The sequence below is a fragment of the Prosopis cineraria genome, unplaced genomic scaffold (genome assembly GCF_029017545.1).
Source record: "Prosopis cineraria cultivar Desert tree isolate PC_DT_omini unplaced genomic scaffold, ASM2901754v1 PC13, whole genome shotgun sequence".
Classification (NCBI taxonomy): Eukaryota; Viridiplantae; Streptophyta; class Magnoliopsida; order Fabales; family Fabaceae; genus Prosopis; species Prosopis cineraria.
Window position 1 is genome coordinate 35377837 of NW_026555344.1, and position 20688 is coordinate 35398524.

The following is a 20688-nucleotide window of genomic DNA, read 5'->3' on the forward strand; positions in this document are numbered from 1 at the left end:
ATCAGCTACCATTGCCACAATAGAGGATGAGATGACATCGCATCTAGCTTAGGGTGGTCTTGACTTAATGAGGTTGCTAAACATGTATGAGGCCCTGCATATTTTGTAATGTGCCATGATGTTCTATTTCCTTTTTTACAAGCCCTTAATCTCCAATTGCAACTGCTTTTATAATTTATACATTGATATTCTTCATACTTATCACTTGAATAAAACACCTTAAACGTGCGATGAACTCGAACAGAGTATAATTTGGCTGCACATCTTAGTGTGTGAGTATTGTTAAACATTTGATCGATGAAAAACTCCTGCCAATTATTAAGAGGTAAAAGATCTCCCATTCCATTAAACTCAGGAGTCACTGCAGAATCTATATTAATTCGTGAGAAGAAAGTTAAGGCAGCTTCTTCATTATTCTCTTCAAAGGCCTCATCATTATTATGGTCACCAGCACCATTTATATAAAAATCATACTCATCTTCATCTTCAAAATCATCCGTAATATCTTTAGATAGAGCTTGTAAAGAAGATGGTACACTATTATTACCAATATCAGGGCAAGGAAGATCAAACGGATAAAAATTTTCTAAGTGCAAGCTAAGCCTTCTTCCTTCTTCCATTAGACCTACGTGATTGCTATTTGATGGAAATGAAGATCTAACAAAGTCTTCTAGTGGTTGTGATTCAGGGAGGTCATCAACTTCTACATTTAAAATGTGTGCATATAGCTCTAGTCTCATCAATTGATTTGAATATCGCAAATTTATATGCCACATTTGTTCTATGTCAGAATCATTCCGCAACTTATATGCCCGGTATCTTGGCAAATTTATAGCTATTGGATATCTATATACTAGATTAGACACAATTTGATTAGAAGGAAGCTTTAGTATTTGTCTAACATCTTGCTTTAGTTGGGCTAGAGTAATATTTACATCAATCCTCATCATTCTTATCTCATCAGATTCAAATGTCACACCATCTGAACCATTAAAAATTCAACCATTTGCATATATGCACACTAGCTCTTTTCTATTGTGCATTTTCCCTATATATTTAAGCAAATATTTTTATTAATCAAATTAATATCAAGGCACTAAAAAAAATAATCCAATCCCTACACAATAAATCAAGCATCAAAGCATTTTTTTAGTAACATTCAGGCATTCACATTTTAACACATGACTAATTTATTTATTTATAAAATTATAATAGTAATTTATTTCATTTCCCTTTAAAATTATGTTTATATTTTTTTACCTTAATGATGATTAAAGGCTAAATCATCATTAAACAATTAAAATGTTTTTAAAAAATAATTTTTTAAAATACTATTTCATAATTAATTAGATAAGTTTCTTATATATTTGAACTCATCATTTCAATTTTTTTTAAAAGAAATCACTTGTAAAAACATAGCTACTTGTTAAAGATTTTTGTAATTTTTTTACCAAAAAATTATGTGTATATAAAATGGTTGGTGATTTTTTCCCTAGATTTACTAAACTTACATAAAATTTTGTGTGTATATATTTTTCTTAGTAAATATAATTATTAATTTTTTTAAAAGTATCATTTATATCTCATAATTAATTGTAAATGTTTTATTATTGACCAAGTTTAATTAGCTTCATCAGCCACAAATATGGTCCACTTATGGAAAGAGAACATGTATGTCACTAACTATATCTAATATATTCATTTATTTCAAATAAAATTAAATGTGGGTTAGCAGCATATAATAATTAATTAACACACTAACATTCATCTTCCTAAACTTTGACTCTTTCGCTGAGTGTTTAATCAAAGAGAAGCAAAATGATTGAGAGTGAGAGGGAAAAGCAAAAAATGTGACTTTAGTTTTATAATTTTATTTGTTTAAATGTAAGGGCATATATTTTAAATGATTAAATTAAAATTAATTGTATCAAACCAAAATTTAAATATTAATTTTCTATCAAGTTAAAATTATACTCATTAAGACACAACAAATAAAAATTTAAAAACTAAATTTACAATCAAATCAAAACTACAGTCATAGCATCATCAGACAACAATGTAAGATTACAATAAGATAAATATTTACATGCATAAACAAATTCTAAACATATATAAAAGATAAAATTTTTTTATCATAATTAAAATATTAAATCATATGATAGATGTACTTACCTTCTTCAATCTGGTGTCAAAATGAGCAAGATTGTTGAGAGCTAAGGAGAGACAAATGCAACACTTGCAGAAAAAAGGAGTAAAGGAGAAAGAAGATGCAAACATTGAAAGATGAAGAAAAGGAGAAGGAGAATTCATGTAATAATTACGCAACTTATATTTATTTTCAAAGCTTCTCTACTGTGGACGCACATGATATGAAATAAGGGAAGGAAAAAACATGCATGCTGATGAATAATACAGCACAAAATTTAGTTTCACGGATATGTTCAATTCAAGACTTAACACTACTTATATTTTCATACACGTCTTGCAGCGTAATGTCATATCTCAATAGCAATGTTAAAAAAAAAATTAAAGTAAAGCTGGCAGAATGGGCAAGAGAAGCATTTTCTGACTTACAACTTGGTATTGCAGAGGCCGAGTAACATAATATGTAGGCATCGATTTTCACAATTGCATGTACAAGCATTTTCTTTTACATTTTTTTTATCATTATATTATTTCACTTTTCTGACATAGAAAAGACAAAAGGAGTATTGGCACGTGAAGCTTGCATCTTTCCTTGCCTTGTCTTGAATCCATCTTCCTTTATGTTCTTTTCTGAGCTATAATAGGACCACGTGAAGAAGAGAGAGAGGAAAAAAAAGTAGACAGGAATCTGATATATAAACTCAATGAGATGCAAGCCAATTTCTGCAAATAGGGAATGAAAGAGAAAATATAAAACTCGGTGCCTATCAAGCCAAGTTTTTAACTTATAGTATCTTGATAAATAATTTTTAAATTATAATATTTTGAGAAATAATTTTTTTCCCGTAGCATGATGGTCAATTTCCCCTTTTGTTGTCAATTGGATGCTTGCTCTCATGACAGGTTAGTGTATTAGATCCTCATCAATTATATTGCTAAATCATCATCATTTTAATTATGTACATATAATTATTCACGAGATCATTTACATTTTTTGTTAAAATAACATTTTATTTTTTGCTAAAAAATAAATCTACCTCCAAATTTGATTGAATCATCGTTATTGACTCGCAATAAGTCATTACAAACACTTTTGTTTATTGAAGTTTAAGATAAGTTTTGTGATGGGGGATCGCAGGGAAATAATGAAGGCATATATGGAAGCACTTCATGAATTAGCAGTGAACATAGGAGTGAAATTAATGGAGTGTTTCGTGGGCTCAACATCATCATCATCAGAAACCAGGGATGATTTAAAAGACTGGCGATGCCAATTTAAGATCAACAAATTCAACTGTAGCCCTCAGACTCTGGGGCTCGTAGGACTCAAAGAGCACACTGATCCAGGCTTCATCACTGTTCTTCAAGACGATGAACATGTTGGTGGCCTTGAAGTCTTCAACCCTTCCTTTGGTTCCTATGTTGACGTCCCTCCCCAATATGGCACTTTCCCTGTTAATCTTGGAGATATTGCTCATGTAAAACTACCTTTCTTCTTAATCTCTTCTAAAATGTCTAGATATGGGTGGGTTGAACTTATGTGGGAAAAACCCACATCAGATAAGATGTGTTGTCTTCCACTGCTTTTCGCCGAGTTGCTCTAATGCTTCGCTATGATGATATATAGGTATGGAGCAATGGAAGGTTTTTGACTGTGAATCATCGTGTGCTGTGCAAGGAAGGAAGGCCCAGAATTTGCCCTCTGACGGCTATCTTTGGACCAAAGAATAAAGATGTTGTATTTGCAAAAGAGTTTGTGGACTGTGACCACCCATGTCAGTTCGAGCCTTTCTATTTCGAAGATTACTTGGGGACACGTTGGTCCACAAATTTGAGGGGTAGGGAAGCACTTGATGCCTTGCGCATTCACCCATCAAATACTGAAGATCCAAGATCTAAAGATCATCAACTTACTGGAGAAGTAGATGAGTTGGAGAGAGAAAGATAATAAATTTCCAATCACTCGAAGGAAGGGAGATAGAAGGAGTGAAGTACGCTCTGCCTGTTAGATTCACATGTATGTGCTATATAGGATGTGTCCTACTTCTCTCTTGTTATCTCTTTTTAAATTTCTACAATAAGAGTTTCATCAATAAAATTAAAATGTTAACTTTCTTTACAATTATTGTGTTTTATTTTTGGGCTAAGGTCTTGAATTATTTTTCAAAGAGCACCCAGCAGTATTTTATATTATTTGTCATAGCAATTCTGCTTTTAAAATAATTAAGATGTACTCCCTCTAGTCCTATTCGTAGTTAGAAGTAATTTTTAATTCAAAATATATAATACCTTATAATAATCAAACTATTTTTTTAATTTTATTCTTTCTTCATTAATGCAAAGATATTTAATTTAGTTGTATTGTAAAAATGAAAGTACATCACTATATCTCATTTTTTTATGATATCAATAAAAAAATAATTTTTTTTAAGATGCATGAAATGGTTGAAAGTGTCCTGTAATAAGGACGGGAGGGAGTAACATATTTTTTCTGACATTAAATATCTTAACATTGACCATTAAAAATATTTACTAGGACTTAAGTTTGACAAAAAAATGTCACCTATTGTGTTAGGTGGATCTGAGTTAAGATGTATTTTTGTTCTTGAATTATTCTTCATGGAGCACCCGATGTCTTAAAATATTCATCGTATAATAATTTTGCCTCTAAAATATTAAAATGTAACATATTTTTGAACATTTGACAATCTATATTGTTTATGAGTTTTCTTTCTAGCCCCAATCTATATTGTTTTTCTTTTTCAGCCACAATTTATACTACCAATTTATTGTTGGAAAATTAATCATTTATTCTCTAGTAAGTTAAAAATGAGTTCCTAAACTTTGATTTGGTATAGCTCAATCTCTATATTTATAGTTTTGAATCAGTTAAAATCCAATCCTTAAAGTTTAACTTTTACAACTTAGTCCTAAACTTAGTCCCTTTAACTTTTTCTATTCAAAATTTTAGTCTCCTACACTTTAAAAATTAAAATTATAATGAATAAAAGTTATTAATTATAAATTTTAGAGATTAGTGTTTTAAATAGTTAAAACTATATGGATTGAGTTGTGTTATGATAAAGTTTATAGACTGAATTTTAATTGAGTCAAACTATAGATTGAGTTGTATTAAGTTAACATTTAGGGACTAATTTATAATCAAGTAAAAAAAGATATAGGTACTAAATGATTAATTTTCTTTCTCTTTGTTTTTTTTTTTGCAAGCACACTAGGGTAAGACAATTAGCATACTTTGCACATAAAATTCATAATCCATCTAACATCTATGGTTAAATATGAAATACAAAATATGAATAAGCATAGCTTTATAACATGTTGGAGATTAAATTAATTGAGGTTTTATTGTTAATAATGAAAGCTTTGAAGTACTTTATGATTAATTTAGAAGAGGGTACAGTTTGCTTTGATTAAGAGTGTATTTTGAAAGATTATATATAGGAGAAATGTGATATAGAAAATAGGGGTCTTCTTATATATAAAGCACCTTTAAAAAGTGAGAAGTGATTTTGATATAAAAAATGAGATGAAAATGCTTTTATGAATGTGATTTTGAAAAGTTATTGAATGTAGATTTACTCAACTTGTCCTCTTAACTTTTGAAATGTGTTTTTAAAATCTGATCTTCCTAATTTTTTATGTCAACGATGGCAGAGACATTCAAGTATTGAAATAAAAGGTTTCGTAAGCTAGCTAGTATATTACTCCGATCCAGACAAGTGTTTTTTTTTTTCTGAAGAAAACATGGGCCCATTGAAAGACTCTCCTTATAAGCTAAGGTATCCCATATTTTTGCATTCTCTGATTGTTGAAGGAATCGTTCTAAGGAGATGATTTTCTAAGATATTCAAAGTGCCAATGTTTTGAAGGGTTCCTACCTCAATGAGTAGTAAGCGATAAATGAGTCGTGAGATAAATTCAATAAAATGGATAAGGATATGTCATGAGTCCCATACTTGGGAGCTTCATAAGTAAAATGATATTTATAAATATGTAGAGCATTTTCATCCAACATGTTAATTTTTTAGGATGAGCTATCTTTTTAAATTGTGTTCAAAACATTAGTGCTTACATTAATAGGCCAATCCCATAAAGAAAGTCTACGTGGCTAATTAGCAAGAGTTTAAATGAAGTGCTGTGAAATGGAGCCACTCGATAAGATGACTCTTGAAAAAGTTAACATTATTATGAATCTCATATCAAAAAGTATTTACAAGTGAAGTTATAATTAAATGTGAGGGTCTCTCTTACTTAATATGTTAATTTTTATTTTGTATAAGTTTTCTTTTAGAATTGTGCTCAAAATAGAATACATGTAAATAATAAATTGAGCTAAAATTATAATGTAATGCATACCTTCCCTTGCATTGATGTACAAAATTGAGGCATACATTGGCGCTAATTTTGGCGAACAGTGATATACGGACAAAGGGGTGGGGGAGAGAGAAAAGAGAGGGAGGGGGTAAATGAGGAAGGGTGCGTCCTAAATCACTTGCCTCATGTCAATTTTTGTGGGCTCCACAATACTCATTAACTACCATTAGTCAACCTTTAGCAACATGAACAAGTTTGAGGGTGTACTAAAACGAAATTTAGTATGCTAGATGTTCTAGAATAGATAGTTTAAGGATAAAAATAACATTTAATTAGACTATAAATTATAGAATAAGTTTATACATTTTATAAATTTATTACGTCTCATTATTATTTTATTTCTATTTCTTAAATTCTAAAATATTTATAATTTTTTCAATTATGTTTTTACTTTTATGTTTACATGCTTTATATTTTTAATTAATTGTATATTTTTTTCTTATTGGAAATATTTTTTAATTATTTTTTGTTTTTCTTATTTGAAATATTTTTTAAAAAATATTTTTTGTGTAGAAGATTTGACAGAGTCTAGTGCTTGGTAAGCTATGGAGTTGTTTCTTTCGGCTAGATTTGAAGGAGTGGTTGCTGAGTTACCTTGGGTCAGATGTGAGGGTAACATAGACAAATTTTATGGTCGTCCATTTTCGCTTCGGAGTCTGAACATTTTTGAAGGAGAGGAACAAAAGAATTTTCTGTGGATAATAATGAAGACCAGGGGTGGCAGATCTGAGTAGATCTACGAGAGGGTTTATAGTTAATAGAGTCAAAGTGATGAATGATGGCCTGAGGGTGCTGTGATTGAGCCTGGAGTTAGAGTTGGGTACCCATATTTGGCATTTTATGGTGAGAAAGTGATAATTAGGAACCACATAAGAATAATAATAGCAATTATATATATTTTGAATTATTCAATTTCCAGTTATAGATCATAGTCTTTATTTTCAATAAATTATCTTTTATTGATTGATTTGAAATTTATAATAGATTTTTATAAATTTTCAACTAACAATATAAAGATTTATTTGGGAAAATGAAAATAAAATACCTCTAAAATATATAAATGATAATTTAATTTCTCAAAATGCTATAATTCTCTTAAATTTCTTAAGAATTTTTCTATCATTAATAAATTTATATAAATTACTAAATTACACTTGTTGAAAATAAATGATTCTCAAGTTTTGTTTAAATATTCATAACTTTTCTTCTTATATTCGCAATAATGCAATAGTAAATCACAACTTTGCATATTAAATTCTTTATTTGATGTTGTATTATTGTGAATAAAAACATTTATTAATATTTAAACAAAACTTGTGAATTATTTATTTTTAACAAGGGTAATTTGGTAATTTATATAAATTCAGTAATGATAGAAAAGTCCTTAAAGACTTCAAGGGAATTTTGGCATTTCGAGAGACTAAACTATCATTTATATATTTTAAAAAAAATTTTATTATCATTTTTCTTAAATATTTTTAAGTATCTTTTATTAATTTCTCAAGTGATAATAAAAATTCTTAAGTTTTTGACTTGCAATTTACAATTCAGTTTTATAAATATTCAATTAGTGTATAATCCCAGTCGTAGGAAACTACAAGTTGCTCACCATTGAGCATAGGGTTTGAGGGAGGAGCGATCACTACCCATTGTGGCGGTCAATGAGGAGTTTCTAGTCGTGGGTTTGTGCTCTATCACCTTTTGTGATAGAGTTTTTTGAGTCGATTGTGAGGGTTTGTTGTGTCTAATCCTTTTTCTTTCTTCTGATTGTCTATTTTTCTTTCTCTGTTACTAGGTTCTAGTGCCTTGAGCATTGCTCTATTTCTTGACCATTACAAATAGGGAGGGCAACTCATACAATCCAAGAAGAAATCTCACCTTGTCTGGAAGTCACCGTCAGTGACGAGGAATCCAGGTGGTGCTCTGATTGAGAAAGTTTTCTCTAAACAAAAATAAAATCGCAATCAATTCTCTATGTTATTTAGAATGGATGGGGTTTGAAGGAAGGTGAAGACGTAGATGCCATTGATGTTGGGGTTTTGAATATATTATCTAGAATTATAGGTCTAGTAAGGGCAAAATAAATCGAGAGAAACCTATATCCTCTTGAGTTCTATGTATTCCATTATGCAAGAGAAAGACAGAGAGAAGGAAAGTAATTTTCATGCAAAATAGATCGAGAGAAACCTATATCCTCTAGAATTCCACGTATTCCATTATGGAAGAGAAAGATAGAGAGAAGAAAAAGTAATCTTTATTTGGAAAGTTCCAACCATAAATTTCATAGCATGATCAGTAAGTTCTTGGCATATTATTCTCCATTATTTATATTATAGTCATCAACCATGCCTTTCACTGAAACGAAAAGTACTAATTTGATTCAGCTTCCTAGTGACATCCATTATGTTTAGTCTCTCATTTGGTGATTTGGCTGAGCAAGCAAGTCCAATCTCGAATAATGAGCACATAATCTTCTCATCACTAGGATGCAAAAAGGTCTGCTCATCCATGTTAATTTCTTCTCAAGCTACAGTTATTGTCTGATTAAGTTGCCTTGGTAGAAGTGCAGGGTCTACAATCTCTAGAAGGTTATTTGGATATGAAGCTTTCACATAGCTATGGAGATCTTGCCTATCTTTGAACATTTCTTCCGTGGGTTGTCTTCCACTTAATATTTCCAAAACAAGGATACCAAAAGAATATACAACACCGTGTGTTGAAACCTCAAAACTTATTCTATACTCTGAAATACATTGCATGATGGTCAAAACTTGAAATTCTTCATTCTAAAGATAACACGAGGAATATATATATATATATATATATATAAAAGAAAAAATACAACTATTGGTCCTTATAGTTTTAATGTATTTTGCTGTGAGTCCCTATAATTTTATTATTATTTTAGGTCTGTCTAGTTTATTTGTATGCAATTTTAGTCCTTTTATTTTTGAATATGCTCAAAAGAATGATGAGGTGACATTAATAATGTTAAATATATTAATATAAAACATATTGAAACTTGAACTATGAAATAGAACAGGGTGGACAACACTATTATTTTGCTAAGTTGTAATTTCACCTCAGCACAGATTAATGTCATTAGTCATAGTTCAACATATTTAACATTGTTAATGCTATCTCAATGCTTTTGTGGACATATTCAAAAATAGAGGGACTAATATTGTAAATAAAATAAACTAGAGGGATCTAGAGGAACGAAAATAATTATAGAATCCTATACCAAAACATGTTAAAACTATAAAGATTAACAATTATATTTTTTCTAAAAAGAATTAAGAAGACTAATAAAAAGTTCAAATGATCATAAATCATACCTGGAGGAGCATAGCCCATTGTCCCTTTTATCCCAGATGTGCTGGTTTGCATGGAAGAGGTGCCATTGATGGTTGAGACAAGTCTTGCTAACCCAAAATCACTACTAGAAAAATGAAATTTAGCGAGGGACGAATCCCTCGCTAAATGTCATTTTTTATAGCTAAATTGTATTTTAGCTAGAAATTTTATCCCTCACTAAATTCGTAACTAAAAAAGGACTCACTAAATTTAGCGAGAAATTGTATTTCTCTCGCTAATTAGTGAGGGATTTAGCGAGCGATTCAATCCCTCGCTAAAATTAGCTAGAGACTAAATCCCTCGCTAATCCCTCTCTAATACTATTCAAAATTTGATAACTTTAGCGAGGAAGGAATTAGTTCCTCACTAATTCCTCACTAAATATGCTTATATTTAAAAATAACTATGTCACATTACCTGCCATGTGTGATGTCAACTAGTGATATGTCATCAACAATCTCATGCTTTGTCAATCACTATATCACCTACCATCTCGCACCTTATCACCTACCACATGTGTGACAACTCATGACACGTCATTGTTCACCTTGCGCCATGACACTTGCTCCTTATTATATCATATATTCATTATGTTTATGCCAAAGTCAAGGTTTGAACCCTTGACCTCATATCTTCTAAGTTTTATGCTCTCCTTCTTTGCCAGTTGAACTGAAAGGCACTTGCAATCATTATATGAGAAATTAAATATATATATATATATATATTATTTAACTACATAAATATATCAAATAATATATTATAAAAATATACACATATACATATTAAATTTTATTTTCAATTATTAATATGTTAAAAATATTTATATTTTATTTAAATTATTCATTATATTATATTTTTAATAAAATATTATTTTATTAATGAAAATCAACTTAAAATAAAGAAAATATTAAATAATTTTATTATGAATATTTTAGTTAATTTTTAAATTTAATTATTATTTTTAAATAAAAATAATTAAATGTATAATTAAGAGTCATTGTCAAAAGTTAATTTTTTTTTGTAATAATTAGCTAGGGATAGAATCCCTCACTAAATCCTTCGCTAATTATCTTATTTTAGAGAGGGATTAGCAATCCCTTGCTATTTTTCTCACTAATTCTCTTATTTTAGAGAGGGATTGACAGTCCTTCACTATTTTTCTTTCTAATTCTCTTATTTTAGAAAGGGATTGATAGTCCCTTGCTATTTTTCTCGTTAATTCTCTTATTTTAGAGAGGGATTGATAGTCCTTCACTAATTTTAAATCAAGCTATGAAATCAACATCCCTCGCTAATTTACTAATTTGGTATTTTAGAGAGGAATAAACGATCCCTCGCTAAATTTTCTCGCTAATTTTTATTTTTCTAGTAGTGAATCACTCACATGAGCCACCATATCATCATCAAGAAGGACATTGCTTGGCTTTATATCATAATGAACAATTGGTTGCTCACACTCATAATGAAGATAATGCAATGCAGAGGCAACATCTTGCATAATATCTAATCTTTGATGAAGATTTAATGTTGAATATTGATCTACACTTTCAAGATTCGGATATAACCAATTTTTTAGGCTTCCATTTGACATGAACTTGAACACAAGAGCTTTAAATTCTTGTCCCTTGAAATCAGTGCTCGAGCAACATGTTAGAACTTTAACCAAATTCTGATGCCTTGTGTTTTTTAATGCATTACATTCGGAAATGAAACTCTTATCGGCTCCCCTCTTTTAAAGGTTTAGTACTTTTATGGCAACAATTTTTTCTTCTGATTCTAACCTTCCTTTATATACCAAGCCAAAACTCCCAGATCCAATTAAGTTGTTGATAGAGAAGCCTTCAGTTGTAGAGTGTAGATCTTGATATGATACCTTAGAAAATTGTTCAATTGTTGGTGAAGTTAAAGATGATTTTCTACTTCTTTCCTGCCACCAACACGAAGCAAACATAAATATCAACAAGATTAAAAAAGCCACAAAAACCATAATTATCACAAGTTTCAAATTATGGTGTCTTCTTTGTGGTTCCACTTTGATAGGGCATTGTGGTAATTGCAACACAGAGATGCCCCCACAAAGCTTAGTATTTCCAGTCACTGATATCACACTAGCATTGCTAAAAACTCCTTTTGTTGGAACCTTACCTTCCAACATATTAAAGGAAACATTCAAGTATTGAAGAAAATGAAGGTTCTGTAAGGTAGTTAATGTTGGCCCAGACAAGTTGTTTTAGGACATATCTAAATGGGTAAGACCTTCCAATGAAGCTAGTGAAGAAGGCATGGAGCTGTTGAAGGAATTCCCTTATAAGTTAAGGTATTCCATGTTGGAGCACTCTCCTATGGTCGAAGGAATCCCTCTAGAGAATTTATTTTTAGATACATTTAAAGTTCTAAGGTTTATAAGTTTTCCTACCGCAACAGGAAGAAAGCCATTCAATGAGTTGTGAGATAAGCTCAAAGAAATGGACAAGGAGGACAGATCAAAAATCTCCATAGGTATAGCACCAATGAAGTTGTTTTTTAAAAGGTCAAGGTATTCATGTTTCCAAATATAGGAGGAATTTTTCCTTCAAGCAAATTCTGTGACATATTTAGGATAACTAATTGGGTAAGGTTTCCTAAGGAGATTGTTATCTCTCTCGAGATTTAGTTTGAATACACTGCTAACAACTGTAACTTGGGAAAATTGCCAACAGAAGCTAGAATGGTGCCTAAAAATTTGTTGTGGATAATTCAAGAAAACTGCTAACAACTGTAACTTGGGAAATTTGATTGAGACCTAATTCAAGAACTTGTAGATAAGGAAGGTTAGAGAATATGTTGTGGGGAAGCAGAGTTTCATTTAGTTGGTTTTCTGTAAGTGATAATTTTATGAGAGATGAGATGTTGAAAAGTGAGGAAGGAAGCTTACCAACCAAATTATTCACAGCTGTAGTGAAATATCTCAGGCTTTTCAAATGACCAATCTCTTCAAGTGTGCTTCCTTCCTGTTGATTATAAGCTAATCAAAAATCAATGAGGGAAGAAAGATTCCATATAGATAATGGGATTTTTTTGGTTAAATTATTTTTGGAAATAAGCAACCTTTCAAGCTTCGAAAGAGAGCCAAGTTGAATTAGAATTTTACTAGCAAGATTATTCCATGACAAATTCAAGTGCCTCAGTTCAGTGTAACTCGTCAAGTTCCAAGGAATCTCTCCTGTCAATGTGTTGTTTGTTAGAGAGAGTAACTTCAGCCTGAACAAACACCCCAACTCTAGTGGGATTTCTCTATGGAAATTGTTTTTTGAAAGGAAGAGATTTCGCAAGAAGGATAGATTGCCGACATGAGGTGATATGATCCCACGAAGATTATGTCCTCCTAAATTTAACTCTGTGACTCATGTTATAGTTATTGTGTGTGTGTCAAAAGAAGAAATCCCATATTGCCCACATGAGGAGAGCTCCTGGTATATATATGCTAAGGAATGAAAATGGGCTAGTGAATGGGCTTAGAGGAGCAGTGGGCTTACAAGTCAAAAAGGCACTGGGTTCTTTTATCAACTTTATTTTTTACAAAGGTTATTAAATTAATTTTTGTAAATGCTTTTTCCCAAAACTTTGCTTTGCACGTTTCAAGTTTAAATTTATTATCCTTGGATTTGTTAATGTGCTTTAACTAGACATTATTTCCAATTAAAGCTTGAAATCAGTTTTGCAATTTTCTTCAAGTGGCAAACGTTCAAAATGCTGGAATTAATTATCTTCATTATAACAATGTGTCATTATGTTTATGAAACTCTCAATTAAATCATGCTTTAAGGCTTCATCTAGACTGTGCCTATATATAGCCCGGGGAATGTAGTGTATTTAGAGCTTGGCTCTAGAGTTCTAAAGCTTCTCCTCTATGTGTTGTGTTGACTGAGTATTATACTAGTCTCTATTGTTCTGTGTCCTTACTTTTAGTAGGAAAAGTCTGTTTAATCCTGGAGAGCTGCCGCGCAATTAACCCAGTATGGCGGAATAGCTCTTAAGGACAGTGTCCTTGAGCATGACTTAGACTGTATTTTTACCTAGTAGTGCCAACAATTTTAAGAGCTATTAACTTCAGGTAAAACTTTTTACGTTGCCCTTTATTTCTGCAGCATTCAAAATGTCTCTAGATGTAGAGAATATTTTCAGGCATGACCCACCATTTTACTGGTTTATTGTGATCATTTTTACACCGTTGCAAAGCCGGAGGCTTTGATATTACATTCATTTTGAAATTGAAGATTGCATATTAAATAGTTTTTAAAAGATTATCCTCTGCTTCTCAAAAATATAAATGCCTTACGTTTGAATAACAATTGGGTATGTTTTTAGGCCCATAATAAGAGTTGGAATATATGGCTGGAATTTGTTTTTTGAAGCAATGGTTCATAAATTGCAATAATGAAAATTTATTATATTTAAATAATTTGATTGATAGTTATGTGAAAAAATTGGGATTAAATTTTGATGCTTTGTTTAATTGGCAGAAGTTGCTATTTTCTGTGATAGTATACTTAGTACATGCCAAGAGATGGAAACAATTTTCAGTGAATTAAATAGTTGTAATTAAGCGAATGAATTATTATAAAGTGGTTACATAATACAATAATTTCCTGCACTTATTGGTGCTGTCTAAAGCATAATTGTTATCTTATAGTTCAATGCTAGATAATATTTTGTGCATTAAGCAACAACATTTTGGTGCCAATGTGTAGTAAATTTATGAGAATTGACATGGTGCCTAGATTGCACTTCTTTTTAGATGTTGCCCAAAAAATATTTTCTTGATCAAAATTCACAAATTACTATCCAAAGTGTGGGGCTATATGCATGCCTTGATATATTTATGGTGAATTTTACAATTATGTGAAATTCTACTTTAATAGATTTGAAAAGTTCTATTTGTGAAAGCTTTTACATCTAATTTTGTGATGTATTTTATGACTATGAGTGTCATAATTGTGATTAATCACAATTGGGAAAAAGAATATGAAACCCAGTTTATGCACAGGATTTTCCCTCTTGGGTAGATTGATATTTAATTTGCTGGATTGCTAAGCTTAATTAGTTTATGGTTGTTCTAAATCCAAGTGAAATCCAATTTGTGATTTTCTAAGTTTTTTATTTCTTGGGATGTAATTGTTGTGGTTAAACGGACTTGGAGTCTATTTTTAATGCTGGAATTGGCATCTCAAATTGTCATTGAAGAACTTACATATATTTTGACGAGGTTCTAGAAGTATTAGTCTGAATGTGTGATATGTATATAGTGTTTCAACATTTTATTTGTTGATATTATTGGAAAGGTAAGAAGGCTTTGTGGCTGATTTATCCATATTGTGGGAGTATGTGCATGGGATATTATATTTATGGTGGATTTAAAATTTATGAGAAATTCTAATTTAATTAGAATGGGAGAAGATTATATAATGGCATTCTAATTTAATTAGAATTATTATTGATAAGTTATGGAAAATATTTAAATATCTTTCATACATGTGGTTAAAATATGTTTGAAAATGTGGGGGTGTCTAGCAAAATTATTTTTCTTTATTCAAAAAATTGTGTTGTGTCATGTGGTTAGCCTCATTTTATAAATGCCAAGATAGTTCTACATTGTGATTTAGAGGAAATATTATATGGAGGCTTTATTATTTGCATAAATGCAAAAATTGTGATTTATCACTTTGTGTGGCTTGCAACAAGCGTTGTGATAATGGTACAAATTTAATCATTTATCTAGTGTAAATAAATATATTTAAAAAAATAGGTGCATGACTTATTTAATTATTTTGACACAAATATTCATTATCATGAATAATGATTTGTTTATTTGTATTATAATCCCATGAGATAACTAACTATTTTTAAATTATGGAATTGAGAATAGTGGATTTTCATTGCATAAAATACGTGGATGCATGTTTACTGAGTTATAAATTTGTGTGAGAAAATTCACTAGTGATTATCCACTCTCGATAGTGATGAGATCAAAATATAATGATAGGATCATAGTAGAGTCCAAGCTAATTAATTTAAAACTGGATTAGAGGCTAAGTTGCTAGAGATCATCTAAGCAATTATTTTATTGTGTAAAACTGACACGTAGTGTCAACGAATTCTTATGAGGTTGATATATCATTTAAAAAAAATGATATATTTTTGTTGCTCAATTTGTGGATGCATAAATTTGTGAGTTTGTTGCATTAATAAGTTTTAATCCCATAACATACGTTGCATGGAGATTAAGTCCCATAAGAGCATGAGACAAAAGAGTATTTAAGGGATACCATAAATGTTGATATTATGTATAATAGATTTCCATTATATGAAGATAATACAATGATGTTAACTGAATTTAAATTCAGGTGGAGAAAAATCTATTGGTAGCCAAAAAAAAGGTTATTTGAGCCAGAGTTTATTACTCTAAAGTTGGCTAACAATGAGGCTGAGTAGTTGAGAAACTTCTCAGTGAATATTCTACTATGAGTAAAACCGACACAAGCCATGTCGATGATTTGTGATTGCCAAATGGTAATAGTCATTCGTAAAGAGAACAATGGCATATATAAATATCATTTGAGATACAATTAAGCATGCTAAAAGGGGAAGTTATCTCAATCGATTATGTGAGATCAGACGTAAATATGATGGATCCATTAACTAAGCCCCTGGGGAAGAAATCTATTATTGAAACGTCGAGGGGAATGGGACTCAAGCCTGTTTAAAATTAACGGTGATGGCAACCCAACCTTTGTGATTGGAGATCCTATAAAGAAGGTTCAATGGGTAAGAACAAGTCACTTGTTAGTTCTGCTAGCACTGAATTTTTTGTCCCTTCCTACGGCTTGAGAAAGTGCTAGAATGCATTGATCAGAGGCTGAGCGAAAGCTCTTAATGTTTTTCATAGTCCTTATGGATGATGTATTCATTGCAGATACACTTGATGAAAACACTTATACGAATGTGGAGTGGGGCTACTCCTATGAGATTGTGGCAAAATCTCTAGAGCATTTGTTAAAACCAGGCACGCGCATGGCCGAAAATGTGTAAAACTGTTGTTTACAGCAGAGACTGTGGGGGTATAATTCAATTAATAACACCTCTAGTACACACCCAAGATTTGTTAGTTCAATAATAAAGTTACACCGACTTTTCTGTGTATTAAGTTTTATTAGTCTAGGTTTGGTTCAAGTCAAAAGACACCAAATTCGAAGTGATTATTTTCCATGTAAATAACTCAGATGATAATGGTCCTTTTGACACATATGGGGGATTGTTATAGTTATTGTGTGTGTGTCAAAAGAAGAAGTCCCATATTGCCCACATGAGGAGAGCTCCTGGTGTATATATGCTAAGGAATGAAAATGGGCTAGTGAATGGGCTTAGAGGAGCAGTGGGCTTATAAGTCAAAGAGGCACTAGGTTCTTTTATCAACTTTATTTTTTACAAAGGTTATTAAATTAATTTTTGTAAATGCTTTTTCTCAAAACTTTGCTTTGCACGTTTCAAGTCTAAATTCATTATCCTTGGATTTGTTAATGTGCTTTAACTAGACATTATTTCCAATTAAAGCTTGAAATCGGTTTTGCAATTTTCTTCAAGTGGCAAACGTTCAAAATGCTGGAATCAATTATCTTCATTATAACAATGTGTCATTATGTTTATGAAACTCTCAATTAAATCATGCTTTAAGGCTTCATCTAGACTGTGCCTATATATAGCCCGGGAAATGTAGTGTATTTAAAGCTTGGCTCTAGAGTTCTAAAGTTTCTCCTCTATGTGTTGTGCTGACTGAATATTATGCTAGTCTCTATTGTTCTATGTCCTTACTTTTAGTAAGAAGACTCTGTTTAATTTTGGGGAGCTACCGCGCAATTAACCCAGTATGGCAGAATAGCTCTTAAGGACAATGTCCTTAAGCACGACTCAGATTGTATTTTTACCTACTAGTGCCAACAACTCGTTGATGTTTGGGGCTGCATATGATTCCCGTCCAAGTGCAAAAGTGGTTTGAACTATTCCAAGAGCTCATGATTTCATCAGGATCATCAGATATTGATTCTTTAAACTTGAGTAGGGCGAAATAATCAGTCTCGTTTGATGTGGCTCTGATATGTTGGAAGCAAAGCAAATTTAGAGAGAAGATGACAAGGATTGATAAAGGTTGAAGGTATTTAGAAAGAAATGGACATGACCGGGAAGCAAGAGCCATGGTGTTGTGCTGAAAAACTGAAAAGCATAGAGTACTGTGAGTGCTTTTTCAGAGTTCAGACTTATTGAAGTAGTCCTGCTTAAATAGGAGCTTTTGTTTGTTGTTGTTAGCGTATGCTTTCCAGTTTGCATTGACTTCGTTTGAGTCTTCACAGCGTTGTGCTAGTATCACGAGATATCAGACTGACATGACTGCCCTTTTGTGTTAATGACTTCACAGCGTCCATTGGCAGAATAGTCTTTTTCAATTTATCATACATTATTATTGTTCCACATGAAATAGTTGTTTGCAAAAGCAGACTGTAGACCCACTCTTCAAGTTGAAGATTTTACTTATAAATTTGTGTTTTGAATATTACAAATGAGAATACGAGATCAGAATACAAATTAAAGAAGTGGTTTATATTTGACGAGTTCTTTCTTTAATAATTTACAAATTTCATTTGTAAATTCTTGTTTTAAATATGGTTACAAATCATGAAATAAAAGTAGGAAATATTTAGATTAATTGACTAAATTAAAAGACTTTTGGTCTCATTGGTGATTTACAAATCTTTTAATCCTTATTTAAATTTATTTCAATCTTTTAATCCTTATTATTCTCCTCATATTATAGAGGGTAAAAGAATAAATTGAGCCCTAAAATATATGTCCAAGAGTATCTCGAATTCTAAACTTTTTTATGTCTAATATTTTTTTTAACTTTTAAAAACAGTACAATATGGTCCTTATCATAATAAAAGTTAAATTTTATTGTTAGTTGACAAAAAAAATGACATCAAAAATTATAGTAAATGACCTAAAAATTATAGACAAGAACTCGAAAACTTATAGAAAAGGATCAAGAAAATTTTATTGGTTTTTTTGCTACAATTTTCATATCTTTTTTTTAATCATTTTCTAGTCAACTATCAGTCCAAACAAACTTTTGTTAACAACAGAGTCAGATTGCACTACTTTTGAAAGTTAAAAGGGAACATTGTATAAAAAATAAGTTTAGAATTTTAGACACTTTTAAACCTATAATTTAGGGGTCAATTTACTCTTTTACCCCATTATAGATACTTTTCTTTAATGTTTGTTTTTATTCTTTTATGTTTTATGTGCACACACAAACACGTACACATATATTATAAAAAATAAAAAAATAACCCTTAGTATTCATTTTTAATAAATTTGATCTAACAATAATTGTAGTAAATTTTATTTTTATATAATTATACTTTAATTTTATATTTTATTAAAACATATAAATGGTTGTGTGTCGTCTCTGATATTTAAATTTTGCTGATTTGAAGTTGTTTTTAGTAGATGATTTGCAAAATTACTTCTTAAGTCAAAGTCCGGTGATGGGCGCCCACTGCGCTAGCTCCATTGCTTCAGACCCGGAACAGACTTTTGGGATAAATAAAAAAGGAAAAAAAAAAAACCACAACACCTAGCTAATTAATTTTGCATACTTAATATATTTTTATTCAGTTAAAGTAAGATAAGTAAATTATAATGTATTAATAATATTAATGAAAGGGTAAAACTTAAGTATTTAATATTATATATTTAATATATTTTTATTCAATTAAATCAAAATAAGTGAATTTTAATGAGTTAATAATATTAATAACAAAAATTTATTATAAAATAAATAATCTATAAACGATATACATATCTTGATTTAATTGAAGATAAATATATAAGTCTAAATATAAAGAAATATTTAGGTGCGCTAGATATATCACATCATTTATGATTTGTCTAATTAAAATGTTTCAAGTAATTTAAATAAAATCTTATGTGATATTTTTTAAATTAATTTTATTTTTATAACATAATTCATGTTTGATTTCTTTCATTTTCTCTCTATTTTGTCATAATATTAGAATCAATTTATATTTAATCCTCCTTCTGTTTTCATTTATAGTAGAAACTATCACTTTTAAATTATTTTTTTATATAAACAAAATTACATTTTTCAATAAGTATTTATTGCAAACTTTCTAAATTATCCCTTATAATTTTATCATTCATAGTCATAAGAGATAATTAATGAAAGCTTGATTAACATAATTAATGAAAGATATTGTAGTCCAATTCTTTTATTTACAGATACAATTAATATAGTTAACTGATTTTTTTTAAATTGTGTGATATAATTTTTTCTCCTATAAATAGAAATGGAGGGATTACCATCTAAACATCATGTTTTTATTTGACACAGATTACAAATAACATGATACATCCGATTTACCTAAATATTTCTCCACTACATATAGCTTTACCTAGTTATTTTATTATTTATGATTATTTTAAAAAATAATGAAAACATAATAATTTACTTTTTAATAGTTATTATCTTTGTTTATTTGTTATATAAGTTTAATTTTTTCTTTCTGTAAAAAATTTATACACTCAGTCTCATATACTTAAAATACTAATTTTCAATTAAATTAAGATATGTGAATCTTTTATAAATTATTTATTGCAAATCAAACTCTTTTATTAAGAAGAAAACTCATATGCTTAAGAGAAATACTTCGATAGACAGAATGCAGCATGTTATTTGTG

At 30.1% G+C, this 20688-nt stretch overlaps 1 protein-coding gene and 1 pseudogene across 1 annotated transcript; one reads left to right on the plus strand and one right to left on the minus strand.

The window, feature by feature from the left end:
- The first annotated feature begins 2909 nt into the window (after positions 1-2909).
- On the plus strand, positions 2910-4123 carry LOC129290312 (2-oxoglutarate-dependent dioxygenase DAO-like). The gene is made up of 3 exons (XM_054927049.1): positions 2910-3048; positions 3284-3623; positions 3773-4123. Exons 1-3 carry the CDS (start codon positions 2996-2998, stop codon positions 4091-4093), a joined length of 714 nt encoding a protein of 237 aa, XP_054783024.1. The 5' UTR covers positions 2910-2995; the 3' UTR covers positions 4094-4123.
- A 4756-nt stretch (positions 4124-8879) lies between these two features.
- LOC129290059 (probable LRR receptor-like serine/threonine-protein kinase At3g47570) lies at positions 8880-12394 on the minus strand (annotated as a pseudogene).
- Positions 12395-20688: the final 8294 nt, after the last annotated feature.